Source organism: Melanotaenia boesemani, chromosome 20 (genome assembly GCF_017639745.1).
Source record: "Melanotaenia boesemani isolate fMelBoe1 chromosome 20, fMelBoe1.pri, whole genome shotgun sequence".
NCBI lineage: Eukaryota > Metazoa > Chordata > Actinopteri > Atheriniformes > Melanotaeniidae > Melanotaenia > Melanotaenia boesemani.
This window is the reverse complement of record NC_055701.1, coordinates 25657531-25676507: the sequence shown is the minus strand read 5'-3', so window position 1 is coordinate 25676507 and position 18977 is coordinate 25657531. Positions and strand designations below refer to the sequence as shown.

Genomic DNA, 18977 nt, shown 5'->3' with positions numbered 1-18977 from the left:
TGTTCTCATAGTCAGAACTAAAACCTATGACGAGGCCTTGTTCTATTCCTACAGCCCTCGTCAGAGGAACAGCCTGCTGGAGAGACGATTGATATATTAAAAAATATCAAAAGCACCTGAATTAGATTGATGGGTCAACATGATTGGGCAGAACTTGACAACAAGATGTTGAGGAGGACCGTTTAATTTGAATCAGGTGTGTTGGAAAAGTTGAAACACCTGCAGGACTGCAGCCCATAAAGACCAGAGTTGCCCATTCTTGCTCAAGGACTAGCTTTTTAGCTTAGCATATAACTGAATTATTATTTTTATTTTAGTCTTTTTCTTCTTAGTTATTTAATTATGTACTTGTTTATTTTAAATGCTAGCTGTTTATGTATCCTTTATGTTTATGTATCCTGTGTTTATTTTAACTGTGGAGTGTTTTTGTTTTGTTGTTCAGCACTTTTGGCAACTGCTGTTGCAGAAAATGTGCTATATAAATAAACTTGAACTTGAACTTGAACTTGAACTTGAACTTTATGATTCTGTTTTTACACAAGCACATTGATTTTATAAGCTCATTTATATAGACTTTTATACTTGTTTCTCTTATTTTTTTATTGTTGTTTTTAGGTATGCTTGATTTTTTGTTTTAAGCTCTTTTTTAACTCTAGTGTTGTACTCATGCAGTTCCTCCACACCAGGAGCCATGCACAGGATAGTTGATGTAGTGATTGTGCGTCCCCCAGAAAATTGAAAATCATTGTTACGTAAATATCATAAAATACCCCATAAGACTGTGCATTTATTCAGTGAAATGTCTTATTCTCAACATTTCATAATTAGAATTATTTAAAATGACACAGATTAGGACTATACTTCATTGCAGCTGTAAGCAGACTGCTATTTGCTAAGGTTAGTGAATTTTAGACTCCATATATGAACAGGCTGATAGGCTTCTGGTAGAATCTAAACATAGCATTATGTAAGACACATTCTATTAGGCAAATTCAGGTCTTGACTATATGAAAGAGGAGACAGACATTTGTCTTTTCTGGGCCTCATACACAGGCTATGAGGACGCATATGACTGTTAGAAAAACTTTAGAGAGTGAATTTTGCATAAAATAGGACCTTATCTCTGGATATAACTCAGAAATGTTGACAGCATAAGAGAGTGTTTGAGCACTGAAGGTGGAGCAAGGTTGAGTTTCCTCATGAGATGGATATGAATAGAAAACTGAAATTTCACCCTGGTTCTCAGGGAGACTCCAGGGTTGAGCATGAATAAAATCCTGTGTTTCTTTTTCCTTTTCTTTCACATGATTTTTCTCTGCTTCCAGTTTTTCCTGCTCAATCACTTCTCTCTCTTCTTCAACCTGTTTTTCCAGCTGCATCGCTTTTCTCTCTTCTTCCAGTTGTTTTTTTTCCTGCTCCAGATGTTTTTTCTCCTCTAGGAGTTCATTTTTCTCCAACTCTTTCTTCTCCTCTTTCAGTTGATTCCTACTGATTTCCAAACTTAACTTACACATGCACCCTGCTACATCATCATGGCCCCCAACACAGACAAAAGGCCAGCCGTATATATGCTTGAGTTCCATCAACAAAATGGCTTCCCTAGGCTCCTTCCACTTAACAGGTAAAGCTATCCTTTCAGCATAAATTCAACATACAATTTAAGTTACTCATTCCTAGTCAGCTTAAATAAACACCAACACAATTGGTAACAAATGAATCCTGATACCACCCACAGAACTAGGCATTAGAAAATCAAACATTTCCTGTAACACAAACATAATCAATCTCCCCCCATACTTGAACCCTTCCAGTGACATCATTAAATCAGGGCAAACCCTATAAATACAAGAGGTGATGTGCTTTTTTCCTCCTTTTGCTTCTGGAACACATGGTAAGTATGGTGAGTAACACATTCAAATTAAATATTTAACAAACAAAACAGTTGTAACCAAATAAACAGAACTGAAGATATTACCACTGGTCTGAGTCTTGCTTTAACAGATGTTTATGTATGTTAACTGAACTTAAATAGAAAACAAAACACAACCAAACCCGAAATAGTTGGTGTCTGCTGACCACTGAGCAATGATAAAACTAACATTGATAAAATCAAACAGGTATGGTTGAAATTACGTGAAACAGTGGCAAATGGTGTGAACTCACACACTTTGTCACAGGCATCTCTACACTGCGTCTGAAGGGGGGGTGGGGGGCGGAGCATCAGATTGCATAACATTCCAGGGGAACTTGATAACCAGGCATCCAAGACCAGTTCATGGAGGCAGATGAAGATAACAGTAGATAACAGTACCCCGCGTGTGTGTGTGTGTATATATGGTTGTTGAGTGTTCCATAAAAAATGTGTCTTCCACAAAAACGGTCTTTTTTGTTGTTTATTAAGCAAAGCATTAACATGCACAGAACTTCAGTATTTTACCACAACTTAACACATATTAACACGGTCAGAAAAACCGTGAGCTCTCCTACCCATCATGTTTTCCAGCCCAAACTAATAACACTTTACGCTGACTTGTCGTAAGCGACTGTAAACCTTAAAGGTACAGGCTCCCATTATCTTCCTCTTCTTCCAACACTTATCTGACTCAACCAAATATCTGAACCAAAGTTAAACGATAGTGCAAATAAAATCTCAGCAACAACTATTACTGAGTTATTCTTAAATGTAACCACATATTGAAACTAGGATTAATTCAAACACATATGTTAACTGAAATTACAGCAAAGCACATAGGTGATGCAAGTGGCACCTACATAACTGGCCCCTAATTGTTCAAATAGGACAATACCTTAAAACAATTACCACATTTCTCTTAACTATCAGTGACGCATGGCATTAAGTGGCATAAAACAAGTATCTTTAACTAGTATAAAAATTATCGATTAACCTCAAACAAGGTTACATTGTCCACTGATGGCTCATCTTCATAAAGGTGGAGGTAAAAAAAGATAGAAAGATAGAAAATGAGTAAAGTGATAGAAAGAAAGAGCCAGAGGTTACTAGCACTTAGCTCCTCGTTGAGGCTCAGTTTTTACCACTGGCCTACTCAGACTCCACAAGCAGGCAGATCTTTGTTATCGGTCTGTCCAGTATGTTAGTTTTTTGTCTTTATGATCTTGCCCATAATCCATGAATTCATTGGCGCGCAGTCATCCACAAGAAGAACCACATCTCCATCTGCAAAATTCCTGGAGGCTGTAGCGCACCACTGGTGCTCCTGGAGCTGAGGCAGATATTCCTGGATCCATCTTTTCCAGAATAAGTCAGATATATACTGCACCTGCTTCCATCTACACCAGGTATAGAGGTCATCCTTGTTGAACAAACCTGGTGGTAAGCTTGGTTTCTTTTTTAAAAGAAGCAGATGATTAGGCATCAGTGCCTCCAAGTTGTTCGGGTCACTGAGCGCCTTTGTGAGCGGCTGTTAATAATCGACTCTGCCTCACACAAAGCTGTGCGAAGGCTCTCTTCATCCATGACTTGTTCTTTCACAGTGGAGTTCAGCACCTTCCTTATCGACCTGATCAGCCGCTCCCAAGCTCCACCGTGATGCGAAACGGCAGGGGGGTTAAATATCCACCTGATTTTGTGTTGTTGAAACAGGTGCTGAAACTGTTCCAATCGGCAATGGCTGCTTAGCTCTTGACTGGCTCCAATGAAATTTGTTCCATTATCTGAATGAATCTCTTTCACTTGTCCCTGTCTTGCTAAGAAATGGCGGAGGGCATTTATACCCGAATCCGTGTCCAATGATGATGCAAGTTCAATATGCACTGTTTGCACAGCCAGACAGGTGAATATGACTCTATACCTTTTTACCAGGCTCCTCCCACGGCGCACTTCAGATGGTCTGAAATAGTCTACACCAACTCTCGTGAATGGTGGATCATCTGGTACCACCCGTTCTTGTGGCAGATCAGCTAATTGTTTTCCAACTTTCCCATATCAGCGCTAATGTGTAACACACTTTCCACAGATTTTTCTGATAGCTGTGTTGCTGTTTGTAATCCAAAACTTCTGATGTAATTCGGAGAGCATATGTTTACGTCCTCCATGTCCAGTTTTTTGTGAATCTCCTGCAGAACCAAATCTGCAATGTGAAGGTCTCTGGACAAGATGATAGGCTGCTTGTGGTTCTCTGGCATAACTGCCTGACTGAGCCTTCCATCCACTCGCAGCACTCCATCCTGATGCGTGGGATTCAGCTTGTATAAGGGACTGCTGCGCTTCACATTATGTCCTTTGCTCAGAGCTGCAATTTCTTCACAGAACTTTTCCTTCTGACAGAATCTGATAAGGTTCAAAGCTGCCGCCTCAAGGTCATCCACTGAAACTTGTGTGCTCTTGTAGTTTCCTTTAAACTTGTCCATCTGACTTTGGGTAGGTTGTTGACTATTGTCAAGGCTGGATTCCTGTCTGGCTGCACACAGCTCCTTTCGTTTTTGGCAGAGACTCCAAAGCAAAGCTTTAAGCTTCAGGAACCATGCCACTGTCCGTTTTAACTTCATCCGAAACAAGAAGTAGCTGAGTTTTTGTAATGGAGTTACACTTTCTTTCACGTCTATGGAGCTCACTGTAACTCTTTTGATCTCAGGATCGTCCAAAGCTGTTTCTGCATTGCTCAGTGGGGTCTTTGGCCAGCACTCAACTGGACTGCATAAGAATTCTGGTCCTGACACCCAACTTACAGTCTTTATGAAGTCACTCACTCTTTGCCCTCTAGAGGCACAGTCAGCTGGGTTCTTGTCAGTACCAACATGTCTCCCATGTTCCTCATCAGATCATTTCAGAATGAATGACACTCTATTTGCCACAAACATTCGGCAACGTGTTGTCTCATTTTTCTAGTACTTTAGTACTACTTTAGTAGTACAACTTTAGTACTACTGTACTATCAGTACTATGTATTGACTGTGTGAGGTCCTTTTGCAGTTCTCTTCTCAGGACACTGTCCATTTTCACTGCTAATTTAGCAGCGGTCAGCTCCATCCGAGGAATAGTGAGTGAACTGAGGCACGCCACTCTCGACTTGTTCATCATGCACAGTGCAGGTTGCTATTTGTGCTCCGCATGAGAAGGTAACTGACTGATCCAAAAGCATACTCACTAGCATCAGCAAAGTGATGCAATTGTGCAAATGCATAATCTCCAAATCCTTCAGGCTTCAGACATCTGGGCAAACAGAAATGCTCTAAAGCAGGAATGCTGGCCAACCAGTCAAATCACCTGTCTGTGATGTGCTCAGGTAAATCATCCTCCCATCCGAGCTTCAGTCTACATAAATCTTGCAGCATAATCTTTGCTGGCAAAACCACAGGCGGCAAAATGCCTTATGGAGCATATACTGACCCAACGACAGTGAGAATTCCCCTTCTTGTGAATGGCTGGTCTCTGATGATGATTTTAAACTTAAATGTGTCAGACTCCACACACCAATTGAGGCCAAGGGTTCTCTCCATTGGAAGCTCATCCTGGTCAAGATCAAAGGTTTTCATCTCCTTTGCCAGTTCTGATTTAGGGATGGAGTCAAGCACTTTCCTCCGGCTTCTAACCCATTTGTTGAGACGAAACCCTCCATACACTCTAAGGGGGATTCATGGGGTTAGTATGTAAAGCTTAAAAATAATAAATATTATAAACACGAAAGACTGTTTGTTGCATGTACACACACTAATAAGTTGTTAACTTAATTTAGTAGGGTTATAGAAATAGAAATAAAGATAAATTGTACCAACTTGAAAATTTACACATTTTGAATATAACAAATTTACCTCCTTCCAACAAGGGAAAAAAACAAGTTAGTGAGACTCATTTATTCAATAAGTGTACTTAAAAAGTTGGGGACAGGGTTATTTTGCCCAGAGACTACTTGGAGTCAAGGACAAGCCTGTTACAGCAGGAGGGAAAAATAGAAAGACGGCAGAGGCTGCATTTGCATCGTTTCATTTCATGCTACGTTCTTCTGGCAAGTTGCTTTTGTTTTTCTCTTTTCTTTTAGTTTTGCTGAAGAACCATCCACCTTAAATGAAACTCTGACACATTTGATAGGCTAGATGTAAAGTTGGTAGCTTTTCAGTTACCTAGTGTCTCCTATGTACTTCGTCAAGTTTAGTTTTACTTTAGAACCTGAAAATCATTTTCATTTAACACCTGTAGCAATGACTGACTGCGGTTGAGCTTGTCCGAATTTAAAACTGGTGCTGACTGAATCGTTTTTCTCCTGCAACAACTGTATGGGATGAGAACACTGCCATAAAATTTTGAAGTCTGAAAATAAGTTTTGAAACCTTGAAAAGTATTTTGAAAGTCTGAAAAAAAAGTTTAAATCCCTGCAAGCATAATTTTGTAGTTGAATTTTTATTTTTCATAAGTTCAACATGCACATTACAGAGTTTCAGCCTCACATTTTCAGAGATTCAAACCTCTTGTTGCAACCTTGCTGTTTTCAAGTAAACATTTTCAGAGTTTCAAATATGGCATCGTTTTCCCACCACATTAGTTTGCAAAAAACTTTTGAAGCCTTGAAACCCGAGTTTTGAAATGTTAAAATCTTATCCAAACATCATTTTGTAAGGATAAAATTTTACTTTGAAACCTGGGTGGATGGACTTTTGCACACGTAACTTTGCAACATCCGCTTTTCTGAGTTTCGTCTACACCGCTGCAAGTTGCGATGGGGTGATTTTTGGCAGTGTTTTCTCGCTGCTTTGGTTTGAAACTCTGAAACTAACACTCTGAAAAACTAGGGGGGGAAAAAACGGCTCCTCTTCTAACCAATCGCTTCCCTGGTGAAGTATAAGTTCAATCACATTTAAGGTCAATTGGGATTAACAGAGTCAGGTGTCACATGCCATTTTTGTCTTACTGATAAACAAGCGTCCCAGTGTGTATTTGATGATGATCACCAGGAATTTCGAAACAAAGTAAACTATAAAGAACATGTTGCGCATAACAATCCAACTTCAACAGGCATAAAAGAGGATTCCTGTTTAAACTCACTGAATTACTTTCACGTGACTGAAAATTCTTGTGTTGACATTATGCACGACATTTTAGAAGGTGTTGCCTTGGTTGAAGTAAAACTGATGTTAAAACATTTCATCTAGAATGAAAAGTTTTTCACATTAGAGTTTAATGACAGATTGGTAAGCTTTGGTTATGGTTTTACAAATGAAAAAACAAAAAAAGTTTAATTCTTAATTTGAGAACATCAGATAATCCCATAAGACAAACAGCCAGCCAGATGTGGTGCCTTTTGCTCTTTTTACTCTTCCTAATTGGAGATTTTGTAAATGAACATAATCAACATTGGAAATTGTTCCTTCTCCTCAGAGAAATCTGTAGCATAGTATTTGCTCCAGTTGTCAGCATTGGACTCGCTGTCTTTTTAAAGCAGTTGGTTATAGATCATCATAATTTGTTCAAGATTCTTTATCCAGACAGACCACTCACCCCGAAACATCATTTTATGACTCACTATTGGCACATGATGATAAAGTTTGGCCCACTTTTGAAGTTATGGTGTAAGACATTTGAGAGTAAGCATGGTCCCCTGAAAAGACATGCTCATGTTGTGTGTAATTTCATAAATATTTCTAAGACTTTTGCTTACAAGAATCAAGTTCAAAGTATGTATAATTGGAAATTTAGTGATCCACTGAAGAAAAAAATGACTGAACCAAACACCTTTCCAGTGATGGTTGGATCTTTGGAAAAAAGTAATCTGTTAATTGAAAATCTGAAGGAACTTGGGTATGATATTGGCACCTACAACACAATTCATGTGGCTCACTCTGTCTGTTGGCTTGGTCAGACATATAAAACTGGTTGTGTTCTTGCTTTAAACCGTGATGTAGGAGGGGAACATCAGTTTGGAGAGATTATACACATGGTTCCCAATTGTGAAAAGGAAGAGGTGCTAATTTTTCTCAAAATTTTAACTGTGAAATATTTTGATGATCATCTATTTTCATATGTGGTGGAGAGGACTGATGAGTATGAAGTGATAAATGTAAAAGATGTAGCGGACATCAGACCACTAGACTTGCTGTCATCTTTCAGTGGAAATGCACTATATATAAATCCAAGATACAAAGTGATTGTATAAATTTGTATTACTTTTAACTGCTTTACCAGTAGCTACCGGTAAATTTGGGAAAGGATAGTTAATGGTTCTGCCTGTTTTATGGTCTTGCAGTGCATGACGGTGTGACCTGATATCCCCTGCATTGATCATTTACAGGTTATCCCATTGTTGTTTAATGTTGGACAGTTTTTTTTTTTTTTTAACTTGTCCTGTCCAGCATCATAGCAGCAAAATGATAATCTGGTTGCTGTATCGTGCTGAACAAATTTGCTCTGCCAAGGGGAGGCCTATGGGTAAGGCTCCTCTTGATAATGTGATTAATTAATTTATTTATTTACTTTGAATCACGGAATCTATGTAATCTTGCTGGACCTGACCGGAGGGGACAGAAAAAGATGGAAAATAGCAAAAAGAGCAAAAGGGAAAGAAGAAAGGAGACAAAAAGATCACAGACAGATGGCAACGAACCTTCAATCCACACCATCACCAGACAACAAACTGTTACACCTGTACATGAACACCAGAAAATTTCCTACAACTTTTACAAAAGCAGAAACATACACACAGAAAAAAAATAGTCATTAAGAGTTTTTAAATAATAACCAAATCAAAAAGACATAACAGAGACCAGATACTAACTCACAGGAAAAAAAAAAAAAATTATCACTTAGTATTAAAACCCGCTGGACAACTCTGTGACTGTGTCAGCATGCAGAGCATGAGAAACAAGGAGTGATCAGTGATGAAGAGTGATGAGTGAGATCATGCAAATGCGACCACGCCTCCACGGAGGCCAGAGGCAGACCAGGGCCAGAGGCCTGGGCCCCCAGCAGCAGACCCGGAGCACCAACCCAAGCCACCCCACCACGAAGATGACTCCTGCCCCACCCGAAGGGCGGCAGAAGAGAGCCCCAGCAAGAGCCCCCCACGGTCCCGAGGACACAGGTCACAGTGGGCCAAGATCAGCAGCCGCCGGCCCCGCCAGGGACCGGCTACCCAGGGCAGCCCAAGCGAAGGGCCCAGGGCCCCAGGAGCCCAGAGGCAGCCGCCCCACCCCCCAAAGGCAGAGGGCCCGCAACATACCTAGGAGGACCAGGCCCCCCCAGACAGCCACCCGGTGCAGGCCAGCACACACCCCGATGTTCCAGCCGCACACCGCAGGAACCAGGGTGCTATCGGCCCCCTCCCCCCACTCCCCACCTGCACCCTATATAACCCCACACTCACACCCTCCCCCATGCCGCACCCAGAATCACTCACCACCACACAGTCACGCCACACACAACCCACCCACCATGCCCTGTGGGGGACACCCCAGGCGGACCAGAGGACAGCGAGCCCCAAGCATCCCCCCTTGACCCACAGAGCCAGCAGCCCACCAGCGCAGCCACCCCGGGACCCGGCCCCGGGGCAACCACCTCCCCCCGCCCGTCCCCGGCCACACACAGGGGGAACAGGGGTGTGAGAGGTCCCCAATACCCTCTCCCTCCCCGCTCCTGACTGTTTAGGTAGTGTGTGTTGTGTGCATTTAAAATTGAGGGGCAGTGACCGCAATGAGCCGGGAGCCGGGCCACCGCCCAACATGCACCGCATGCCATGCCCCCCAGGTGTTGTTTGTGGGTTGTGTTTCTTGTGTTTTGGTGTCTTGGTGCAATTAAAACTGAGAGGCGAGTCGCCATGGGGTGCATCCAAGGAGACCACTGAATGGTCTCCTCCATTCCACCCCGCATGGCTCCATGCCTCCCAACTCCCTACGTGTGTGTGTGTGAGACAGAGAGAGCGGGAAGTAAGAGGGGTCCGGGGATGTACGGGAAGCAAAACTTCCCTCTGGATGATGAGCCTCTAGTGGCATTAGGCACCCCCGCTCCCCAGGAGGCCCACCAGGGCAAGACAGGCCAGGAGAGGCCGCCCCTCACGACCGGGCCACTCAGGGACCACAGCCAGTGAGCCGTCACCAACCCTAGAAAGTTCCCACCCTCCCACGCCCCTAACTCGGAATGAGAGGATGGGGACAGCGGCAGACCCAGCCCCCCCCCCCCCCAGCCCCCCCCCACAAGTGCACTTAACCCCGCCCCAACCACACACAGAAACACATGCACACACCTGTTTCCTTGCACATTCCCGCTCATCCTAACTCATATATGCCCTCTCAGCCCCACCCACACAATATAAACACTCACACAGCATCAAACCCTCCCACTCCCACTCCCCAGACACACCCCAACTCATCCTAACACATGCATACACACGCACACAAACATACCCCCACATCCACACAAACATTATCCAAAGTACACACACACACACACAACATACAGGCATCCCTGTCTCACACCCCAGCACCTCCCCCTATAATCCCCCAAATCCCACTCAGCCCTCCTTCAAACCCCTGCACCCCCCCCTGCCCCCGGGCCATACCCTGGGTCCCAGGGCATCAACCAGACACCAGGGCATGCACCAACCCACACCACGGCAGCACATCCGGGCAGGCCCAGACCCCCGGCACACACGGACCCCACCACCCCGGAGGGAGGAGGACCACCCCCGGGCACCAGAGCCCAGAACCCCCACCGAGTCCGCCCCTGAATAGCCTGGTTGCCCGGCCCAAGACTGATGCCCACCAACCAAGGCGCTACCAGTGGCCTCACCCCCCGCCACGAGGTGACTCCAACCGCTGGCCCCCACAGCCCCTGACGAGGCCAGACCCAGAGCCACCCCCACCGCAGAGCAGCCCGGTCCCGCACCACGGGCAACCACAAAGAACCCGCAACCACAAGTCACTCCCGGCCATTTCCCAAACCCCCATAACAACGAGGTCACAATCCTCCACCTACACTAAGTGATGGAACTAAGCACAGGGGACCAGAGGGAATGAGATTCAGCTAAATAGTTCTTTGAGGAGGCAGACATTGTCTCACTACAGATGTGGTCAACTAAGAGATTCCTAAACTGCTGAATACACAGATTATTTTTGTTTTTCCAGTTCACAAGGATAGTTTTCTTTGCAATGCATAATGTCACCCAAGTCACCTAGGAGACATAGTGCGGGGATTGTAGGAATATTACATTTAAACCATGTTGACATGTCCACACATACCTGCAGCCAGAACCTGAGGACAGGTGTGCAGGACCACAAGGCATGGAGATAGTTGTCAGGTGTGTTTTCATTGCAGTGTGTGCAGATGTTTGATTGTGACAGTTGGACAGTTTTTAATTTGAATGTTTGCCATGAATTGTTATTCCACGACGTGACTGAATTATTTTGAATAAAGGTCACTTGAATTTAATGCAAATGTGAGTGTTCTAGTGGGTTTTAAGCATAAGTTCTTTATAAGAAAATAATATAGAATTTTGTATAAACAACGCATCTTTGTGTTATTTTTAACACATCTTTGTGTTAACATATTTAACACACAGTGTGTGTTAAATGTGCTTACACACTGATTGTGTTAAATGCAACACAAAATGTGTTGTCCTTAACTAGACATATTGATGTGTTAAAAATTAACACAATGTGTTATTTTTAACACATCTGTTCTGAGAGTGTGGGTTTAAGTAGTTGCACCCTTCAGTCACACCTGCCATCAATCAGTCCCTCCTGATTGCTACCCAGGTCCATGAACCCCTTCCGGCCGCTGCAGCCTTCTAGAGGCCAACTGCTACAATCGGAAAAATCTGGCATTTTGGTTTCACACACGTCTGTCACAGTCTGACTGATCTGACCGTGTCAGAAAGCCCGGCCCAAGATGGCAGCCGTGTTGACGTGCCTGACAAGCCCGGACGCGACACCTACGTGTATATATCTATGGCATATATCTATGAGTGATACTGCTTACTTTCCTTTTACCATAGTTAACTGCCAAACCAAAATCCTGTTTCGTTTACCAGTCCTTCGCCCACCTATCTGCCCATAAGTTCCTGGCAGTCAACGCTGCTTCTACTCTTTATTTACTATTTCTCAAGATGACTTCTTATTACTGATAATGTATTGAGTAGGTTTACATTTATTTGTGTGTGCTCCTAATCCTTTTCCCTTTTTTGGGTTTTCGTTTTCATTCCTATCCTTTCTGTTTTGAAAAAGAATTTGCTACTCAGTTCCTAGAAGTGTTTCTCCACATGTGTATTGTCTTTTTGATTTTCAATAAAGGTTAATAAAAAAACTGAAGACTGAAAAAATAACTGAAGAAAAAACTAAAGCGTGAATATATATATATATATATATATATATATATATATATATATATATATATACTGAGTAGCAAACTCTTTTTCAAAACAGAAAGGAAAGGAATGAAAATAAAAAATCGGTTTGTTGTTACGTCACCAACCGGAAGTTAATTATTGTCTCCGGAAGTAAAACGTTATTCTGTTCAGGGTCAGTTTATGTGAAAATGAGTTCCATTGGGACCGGAGTGAGTATCAAAGTGTTTCTTTTTTTACCTGAAACTTGGTGAATTAAGCTTATTTTTTTCTTATGGAGTTCAATCTAGTTTAGAATAAAATAATCTAGTTTTAACTGAGAGGCTTACCAAGATTTGCGTGCAGTTTAGCTCCCACCGTGTTAGCCTGCTGAGTCACAGATAGGCTTGCTAGCAAAAGCTAAAGTGAAAGTAGAACGATTCTGTGTTTCATGCATATTTATGTATTGCAGTTTGTTGAGGCAACAATACGAAAAGCAATATAATAATAAAAAAGTCACCGTGGTACACTTTAATTTAAATTGATTCATTCAGTTTAAATTAGTCGATTTGTCTTACCCAGGTTGCTCACAGTTAGCTCTGGCTTCTGCCAAACGCTCATTAAGCAGATGTGTAATTTAATTTGCCGTGTGTGCCTAACAAATATTGCACAGTAAATAGCACTTTTTATACTTATACCTGTATATGCTATTTTTATGTAATCAGGGCTTTACATATTAATCATAGACGTTACAGTAAGAAATCCCATCTTTTCGAGCCTTAAGATGAAGTACTGCTGTCATGATGTCCAGAAAAAACCTTCAGCTAAGTTAATGTCTGTACCCATGTGGCAAATCATTACTTAAAACTTAAAACAATTAGTTTAATATTTGCATTTTCTTGTCACTATAGAAATAAAACTTCACATTTTACAGTAGAAAACGACATTTGTTTGTCTAAAGCTAAGGCCAGTGAGGTCTCATCTGGAGTTGGTTACAGTGAATCTCGTCCATACATGTGGTTTTCTAAGAAATACCCGACCATCATGAACGTTTCAAGAATAAAGAAATATCTTCAAGATGAGCAGCAAAACTCAGACAAACAAAAAGTCTTAGATATTTCCTTCTTTTCATGTTTCTCCTCTCTCTTTTTACATTCACTCATTTATTATGTCTTTTTTTTACTTTGTTTTGAATCTGTATTTACCAAACATCTGCTCACAAATAAAGTTTGTGAAATAATAAAATTGTAATAAATGTGAGTTGAGATCCTCTTAAAATATGTGTAATTTTTTCAGTGTGAAGCTGCTGATTTAAACCATTGTGTTTGTGTGTGTGTGCATGTGTGTTTTGCAGTACGACCTTTCAGCCTCCACCTTCTCTCCTGATGGACGGGTGTTCCAGGTGGAGTATGCCATGAAGGCTGTAGAGAACAGCAGGTCAGTCCCTCAGTTTGTTTCCACTCATATTTATGTAATACCAACTGTTTACTAAACAAACACAGTGTGATGTAATTGTCAGAGTTTCTTTAGTTTATGTGTGTGTTTGTGTTCAGCACAGCCATCGGGATCCGCTGTAGGGATGGGGTTGTGTTCGGGGTGGAGAAGCTGGTGCTGTCCAAACTGTATGAGGAGGGCTCCAACAAACGCATCTTCAATATCGACAGACATGTTGGCATGGTAATTATGTTATGGTATTATGGCATTATGTTGATTTGACTTGTGGTTCACATGAGTCAGTAAACAAAAACTGATGTTGACATTTGGAGCAAACTGCTGGGGAAATGGGTTACAGCAATGGGTTAAGTTTTAAAACCTGATTAGATGGTTAGATCATGTGTGATTGTGTTATCTGTGTAAAATCATTTAAACTGTGAAATTTAGTTTAATTCCATCTGCGGCTGATAGCTAAACCCGGATCAGTGGCTCTCCTCGGTTCTGGTTCATGTCCCTGACAAACAGAAAAAGTTTAGATTTGGTAGTTTAATGGCTCCATTGATGGATTAACTGTTGAAACGCACCCTGTGTGCCATCACTTTTTTCAGCAGTTTCTCAGGAACGGTACTGTGTAGCTCTTTCCTTTTAAATGTAAGAGTTTGTTTAAAAGGAAAAAAGAAGGAATCTGTGTGGGGGGGGGATTATGCTTCTTTGTGGCTGAAATAAGATTTTTCTGATGCACGGTGGCACCACAAAGTAGCTGAGTTGGTTTTGTGAGGATAGTAGGTGAATAGTAGCATAAATAATTGGAAATGGCAAACACCAGCTGAAGTTTTAAGAGTTAATGTTAGTGAGTCTCCCCCCCCAGGCAGTAGCGGGTCTACTAGCTGATGCTCGATCCCTCTCTGAAGTTGCCAGGGAAGAGGCCTCAAACTTCAGATCGAACTACGGACATGACATTCCTCTGAAGGTAACTGACCCCCATCACAACTCTGGTTTGTGATTAATTAGCATGGATTGATGCTCATATCCAGTATTTCCTGTTGCAGCACCTGTCGGAGAGAGTGGCCATGTATGTCCACGCCTACACACTGTACAGCGCTGTGAGGCCGTTTGGCTGCAGGTGGGTCTCACCCCATAACATGGGGTGTTGTGGAACATTCAGGGTCCTCGTGAAGCTACTTCTGTTCTCCTTTGCTTTGAGAGGTTAATGTGGACATCAGTGATGTGTTCAAGAACACCACAGGAAGTAAGGAGATCAAGTAACAAATGTCTGCATCTGTGTTGTTTATCTGACTCAGCTTCATCCTGGGCTCGTACGACAAAGACGACGGTCCTCAGCTCTACATGGTCGACCCGTCTGGCATCTCTTACGTGAGTGTGTCTGAACTCAGATCTGTGACCTCAGGTTGAGGTCAGAAGTAAATAAACTGTGTGTGTGTTCAGGGTTACTGGGGATGTGCCATCGGAAAAGCAAAACAAGCCGCCAAGACAGAGATAGAAAAACTGCAGGTGAGTCGGCTTAAAATCCACTGTTGAACTCACACACACACACACACACACACACACACACACACAACATGTAGGAGTTAAACCGTTAGCTCATCTCATGTTAAAGAGTGGTGAGCGTCCATAGATGAAGGGAACTGTCAGACCATGGATACAGGTGGAAACTAAAAACGTCCTCTAACACAGCATTTCCCATCACGGAGCAGCTCTGTAGATCACGTCCAAGTCCCACCTTCAGGATGAAATTACAGTCCAGTTGCAGAGACCCAAACTTTTCCATGAGATTTCAGCAGATCTCTTCCAGATAAAATATTATTTATTGTGAAATAAGTTAATCACAAGAACTGACATTTAAACTCAGTAAAGCCCTGATAATCCTCAGGCTCTGACAATATTTTAGCTGTTTGAATACTTTTTTCTTCAGCACAACTTCATCTATGTTTTTCACTTTAACCTGCTTTATTAACATACTAGGACCAAAAATACATGAAAATAGTAAAATCCTGAGTCTATTTAGTGAAATGAGATGTAACAAAAATGTCCATCACAGACAAATATTTTTATAATATCAAATGAAAACCATCGTTTCTCTGGTTTTCCATCAATGTCAAATAGAAACTGTTAGAGTTTCACATCTGAACTTCTCAGTAAGCCAACAGCAGCTTCAGGTCCAGGTTTTTCCGTTAAATGTCACATGGACATTTTATATCATGAGATCACAGACCCCTGAAGGACAATGTCTCTGTTCTAATGTTTTTTTTTTTTTTTTAATAAAATAGAAACGTTTTTGTAAATTACAGATTACTCTGAGCTTAATCTGTAAATTGGTAGATTTTAGAAAATTCTTAATCGTACCGGTAGAGGAAGCAGAACAACGGCTTTAACACATCACATCAGTTTTTTCCCTTAATGTAGACGTGGAATATTTCATTCTGGATGATTTATCACGATGGTCTGACTCAGACGTGTACTCAACACAGAGCAGATATCTGGGTCATGTGACCTTTCAGATGTAAAACGAAGTGAAGGTGTTTTCCATTTTTGTTCTGAGCAGAAAGCAGAGAACTGCTGGTTGAAAGAGTGAAGATGTGTTTCTATATGTGTTGTAGGAAAATTACCAAGTCTGGAATGAGTAAAAGTATAAAAAAAGTTTATTACAGGAGAAGTATTGAATACAGAATTACTTGCAAGTAATGAGAGTGGTCGTCCCGACTTGCGTTAAGTCGAGAGAGACTCTGGGGAGGCGAGAGGAAAAACAATAGATATACATTTCTGTGGAAAGAATCCTCCTTCCTGAAGACCTTGGGTGGACACACAACTCCAAGAGCTGGCATCAAAACAACTTCACATAGTTGTCTCCACCAGAACCAGTCTGACTAAGGGTCTGGGGAGGGACCAGATAAAGGTCATCTTACCCTCGTAGGGAACTTTTAACAGAGCATGTATATGACGAGAAGAAACCTTAAAAGTGAATAAAAGCATGACGAGTAAAAATGTACAATGTAAAAAGTGTAATATAGTAACAATCAGTGTAAATACAATTTATAAATTAATATAGTAAAGGAAGTAATTATAGTTGTGACTATAATATAAATAGAGCATAATAAGTAAAATTTCTTCCACACGTGTGAGGAAATGAGCTAATTTTAATCAGATTAGATGCACAGGATCATCTCTGTTGTTTTCTGCTCAGATGAAGGAGATGACCTGCAGAGAGTTGGTCAAAGAAGTGGCCAAAATGTGAGTATTGAACATTAAAACTAAGCAGCTGTGTGTACAACCCCAGATAACTGACCGTATTCTTCATCAGAATCTACATCGTTCATGATGAGGTGAAGGACAAAGCCTTCGAGCTGGAGCTCAGTTGGGTCGGAGAAAGTAAGAACCATTCCTCTTCATCACTTGCCTGCTCTGAGAGTACACCTGATCTCATCATATGATAACAGCAGAACTACTATTGTGGTTGCCATGGTGATTATCTTGTTTCCTCTCCTTCAGTCACAAATGGACGACACGAGTTAGTTCCCAAAGACATCAGAGAGGAAGCAGAGAAGTACGCCAAGGTGAGCTGGACACCAGACCGTTGTAGAAAAGACAGAATCTTTTCATGAACTTGAAAACAACAAAAAAAAAAATTAAATCTCTGAATGTGATCACATGATCCTGGTTTTTGTTTCAGGATTCTCTGGAGGAGGAGGATGACTCTGATGAAGACAACATGTAAACTCAGTGCTGACCCCTTCACATCTCCAAAATTCCCCTGGTTCTTTTTATATTGTTCATGTTTGATTTCTGGCTTTGAAAATAAAATCTGAGAAAAGTTCTGACTTCTTCACTCTTCATGTGCTGATCAGGCAGTTGTAATTCCTCCCGTGAAGCAAATGAAATAAAAAATGCTGTATTTATTCCCAGAGGGAAGTTGTAATGTTGTATTAGTTGGTTTTCTGTAATCAGAAATAATTAACAGGTTCTGCTGTGGGAGTGACCTGATGCTGATATTCATCACATATTGTTCCTTCTGTGTTTGGAAGGAAGCAGCTTCACAGCTTTAAATCCATCCTGCTGACTTTTTACCTTTTAGTTAGTAAATCCTGAAAATGTCACCCTTCTTTGTTATAATATGTGATTTTATATATATATTAAAAATATTTTAAATGGCTGTTTAAAGAGAAACCTGCTGCTAAACCTGTTTATGTGTTTAGTGCAGGAATCTGCAACCTTTCCAATCCAAAGAGCCATTTTTCCCTCAGCCAGCTAAATAAAACTCCTTTAGAGCTGCAGATGTTCCAAGTCCTGTTAAAAAAAAAAAAACAACTTATAATTTTTGATAAATAGCTACTATAGGAAAGAGCCATTGCCCAGCCCAGATTCAGGCAGGCCGGGGACCCAACAGCCATTAGGGCTGCAGTGCAGGGCCCTCATCCACCCTGACAAGACATGGCGGCAATTCTGCAGACCAAGTAGGCAAAGGTCCCGGTGTGGAGGATCGCCACGAGGAAAACGCTGGAGTTAAAAGTGGAAAATCAAACAAACCAAGAACAAATAAGAGCGAGAAGTATGAAAGTTTAGGGAAAGGAACTCGTAAAAACAATGCTTCAGTAAAAGAAATCCATAAAAATAGAATTGAGTTATAAACATGCGGTTTTAAAATAAGTATATGATTAAAATAATGAATAAAATGAAGTAGACTAAAGAAGATCAAATAATTCAGTTTAATACTAAGTTAAAAAGGTTTTGTGCCTGTTTTTAAAAACATTAACGGGCTCTAAGATGGCAGGCTGGTCCACAGACCTGGAGCCTCATTCATCAAACTGCAGAGCAAAGCAAACTTCAGGTGGCGTCTGCGGCGCACTTCCACTTTCAGATTTATAAAAGCCTGTGCACGCAGGTTTGGCAAATTTTCTACATTATTATTATTATCATTATTATTATTATTATTATTATTAGTTTCACTTTAAGCAGTGCTCCTAAAATGAAAATTTTAATCATCTACATATCTCCAGGTTTCTGCTACGTATTGTATAGAATAATGGGATGGTGTTGGTTTAAGTTTATGAGACAAGTACATATAAATCAACAAGGCAGTGCAGAAGCAGTCTCATAAGAAAGATGTTTTTCATTCATAGGCGTGGTCGTCTTTCCATCAATACCTGGTGGGCCAGTTTATTAATAAAGTTGTAAAGATGGTTGTGAGGCTACAACGTGTGTGTCTAAATCTCTACATCTGATTCAAATACAAACCTTAACTAC

At 41.4% G+C, this 18977-nt stretch overlaps 1 protein-coding gene across 1 annotated transcript; it reads left to right on the top strand.

Annotated features, from left to right (window-relative positions):
- The first annotated feature begins 12416 nt into the window (after positions 1-12416).
- On the top strand, positions 12417-17550 carry psma3 (proteasome 20S subunit alpha 3). The gene is made up of 11 exons (XM_041972873.1): positions 12417-12517; positions 13639-13721; positions 13838-13961; positions 14587-14688; positions 14768-14841; positions 15020-15092; positions 15165-15230; positions 16921-16967; positions 17038-17105; positions 17226-17290; positions 17407-17550. Exons 1-11 carry the CDS (start codon positions 12497-12499, stop codon positions 17449-17451), a joined length of 768 nt encoding a protein of 255 aa, XP_041828807.1. The 5' UTR covers positions 12417-12496; the 3' UTR covers positions 17452-17550.
- The last annotated feature ends 1427 nt before the right edge of the window (positions 17551-18977 follow it).

Bases quoted from the DNA above. Each gene is read 5' to 3' on its own strand.
- psma3 (XM_041972873.1), top strand. From the start codon at position 12,497: ATGAGTTCCATTGGGACCGGA. The intron at 13,962-14,586 runs GTAATTATGTTA...CTCCCCCCCCAG, and splicing joins TCGACAGACATGTTGGCATG to GCAGTAGCGGGTCTACTAGC. The intron at 17,291-17,406 runs GTGAGCTGGACA...TTTTTGTTTCAG, and splicing joins AAGCAGAGAAGTACGCCAAG to GATTCTCTGGAGGAGGAGGA.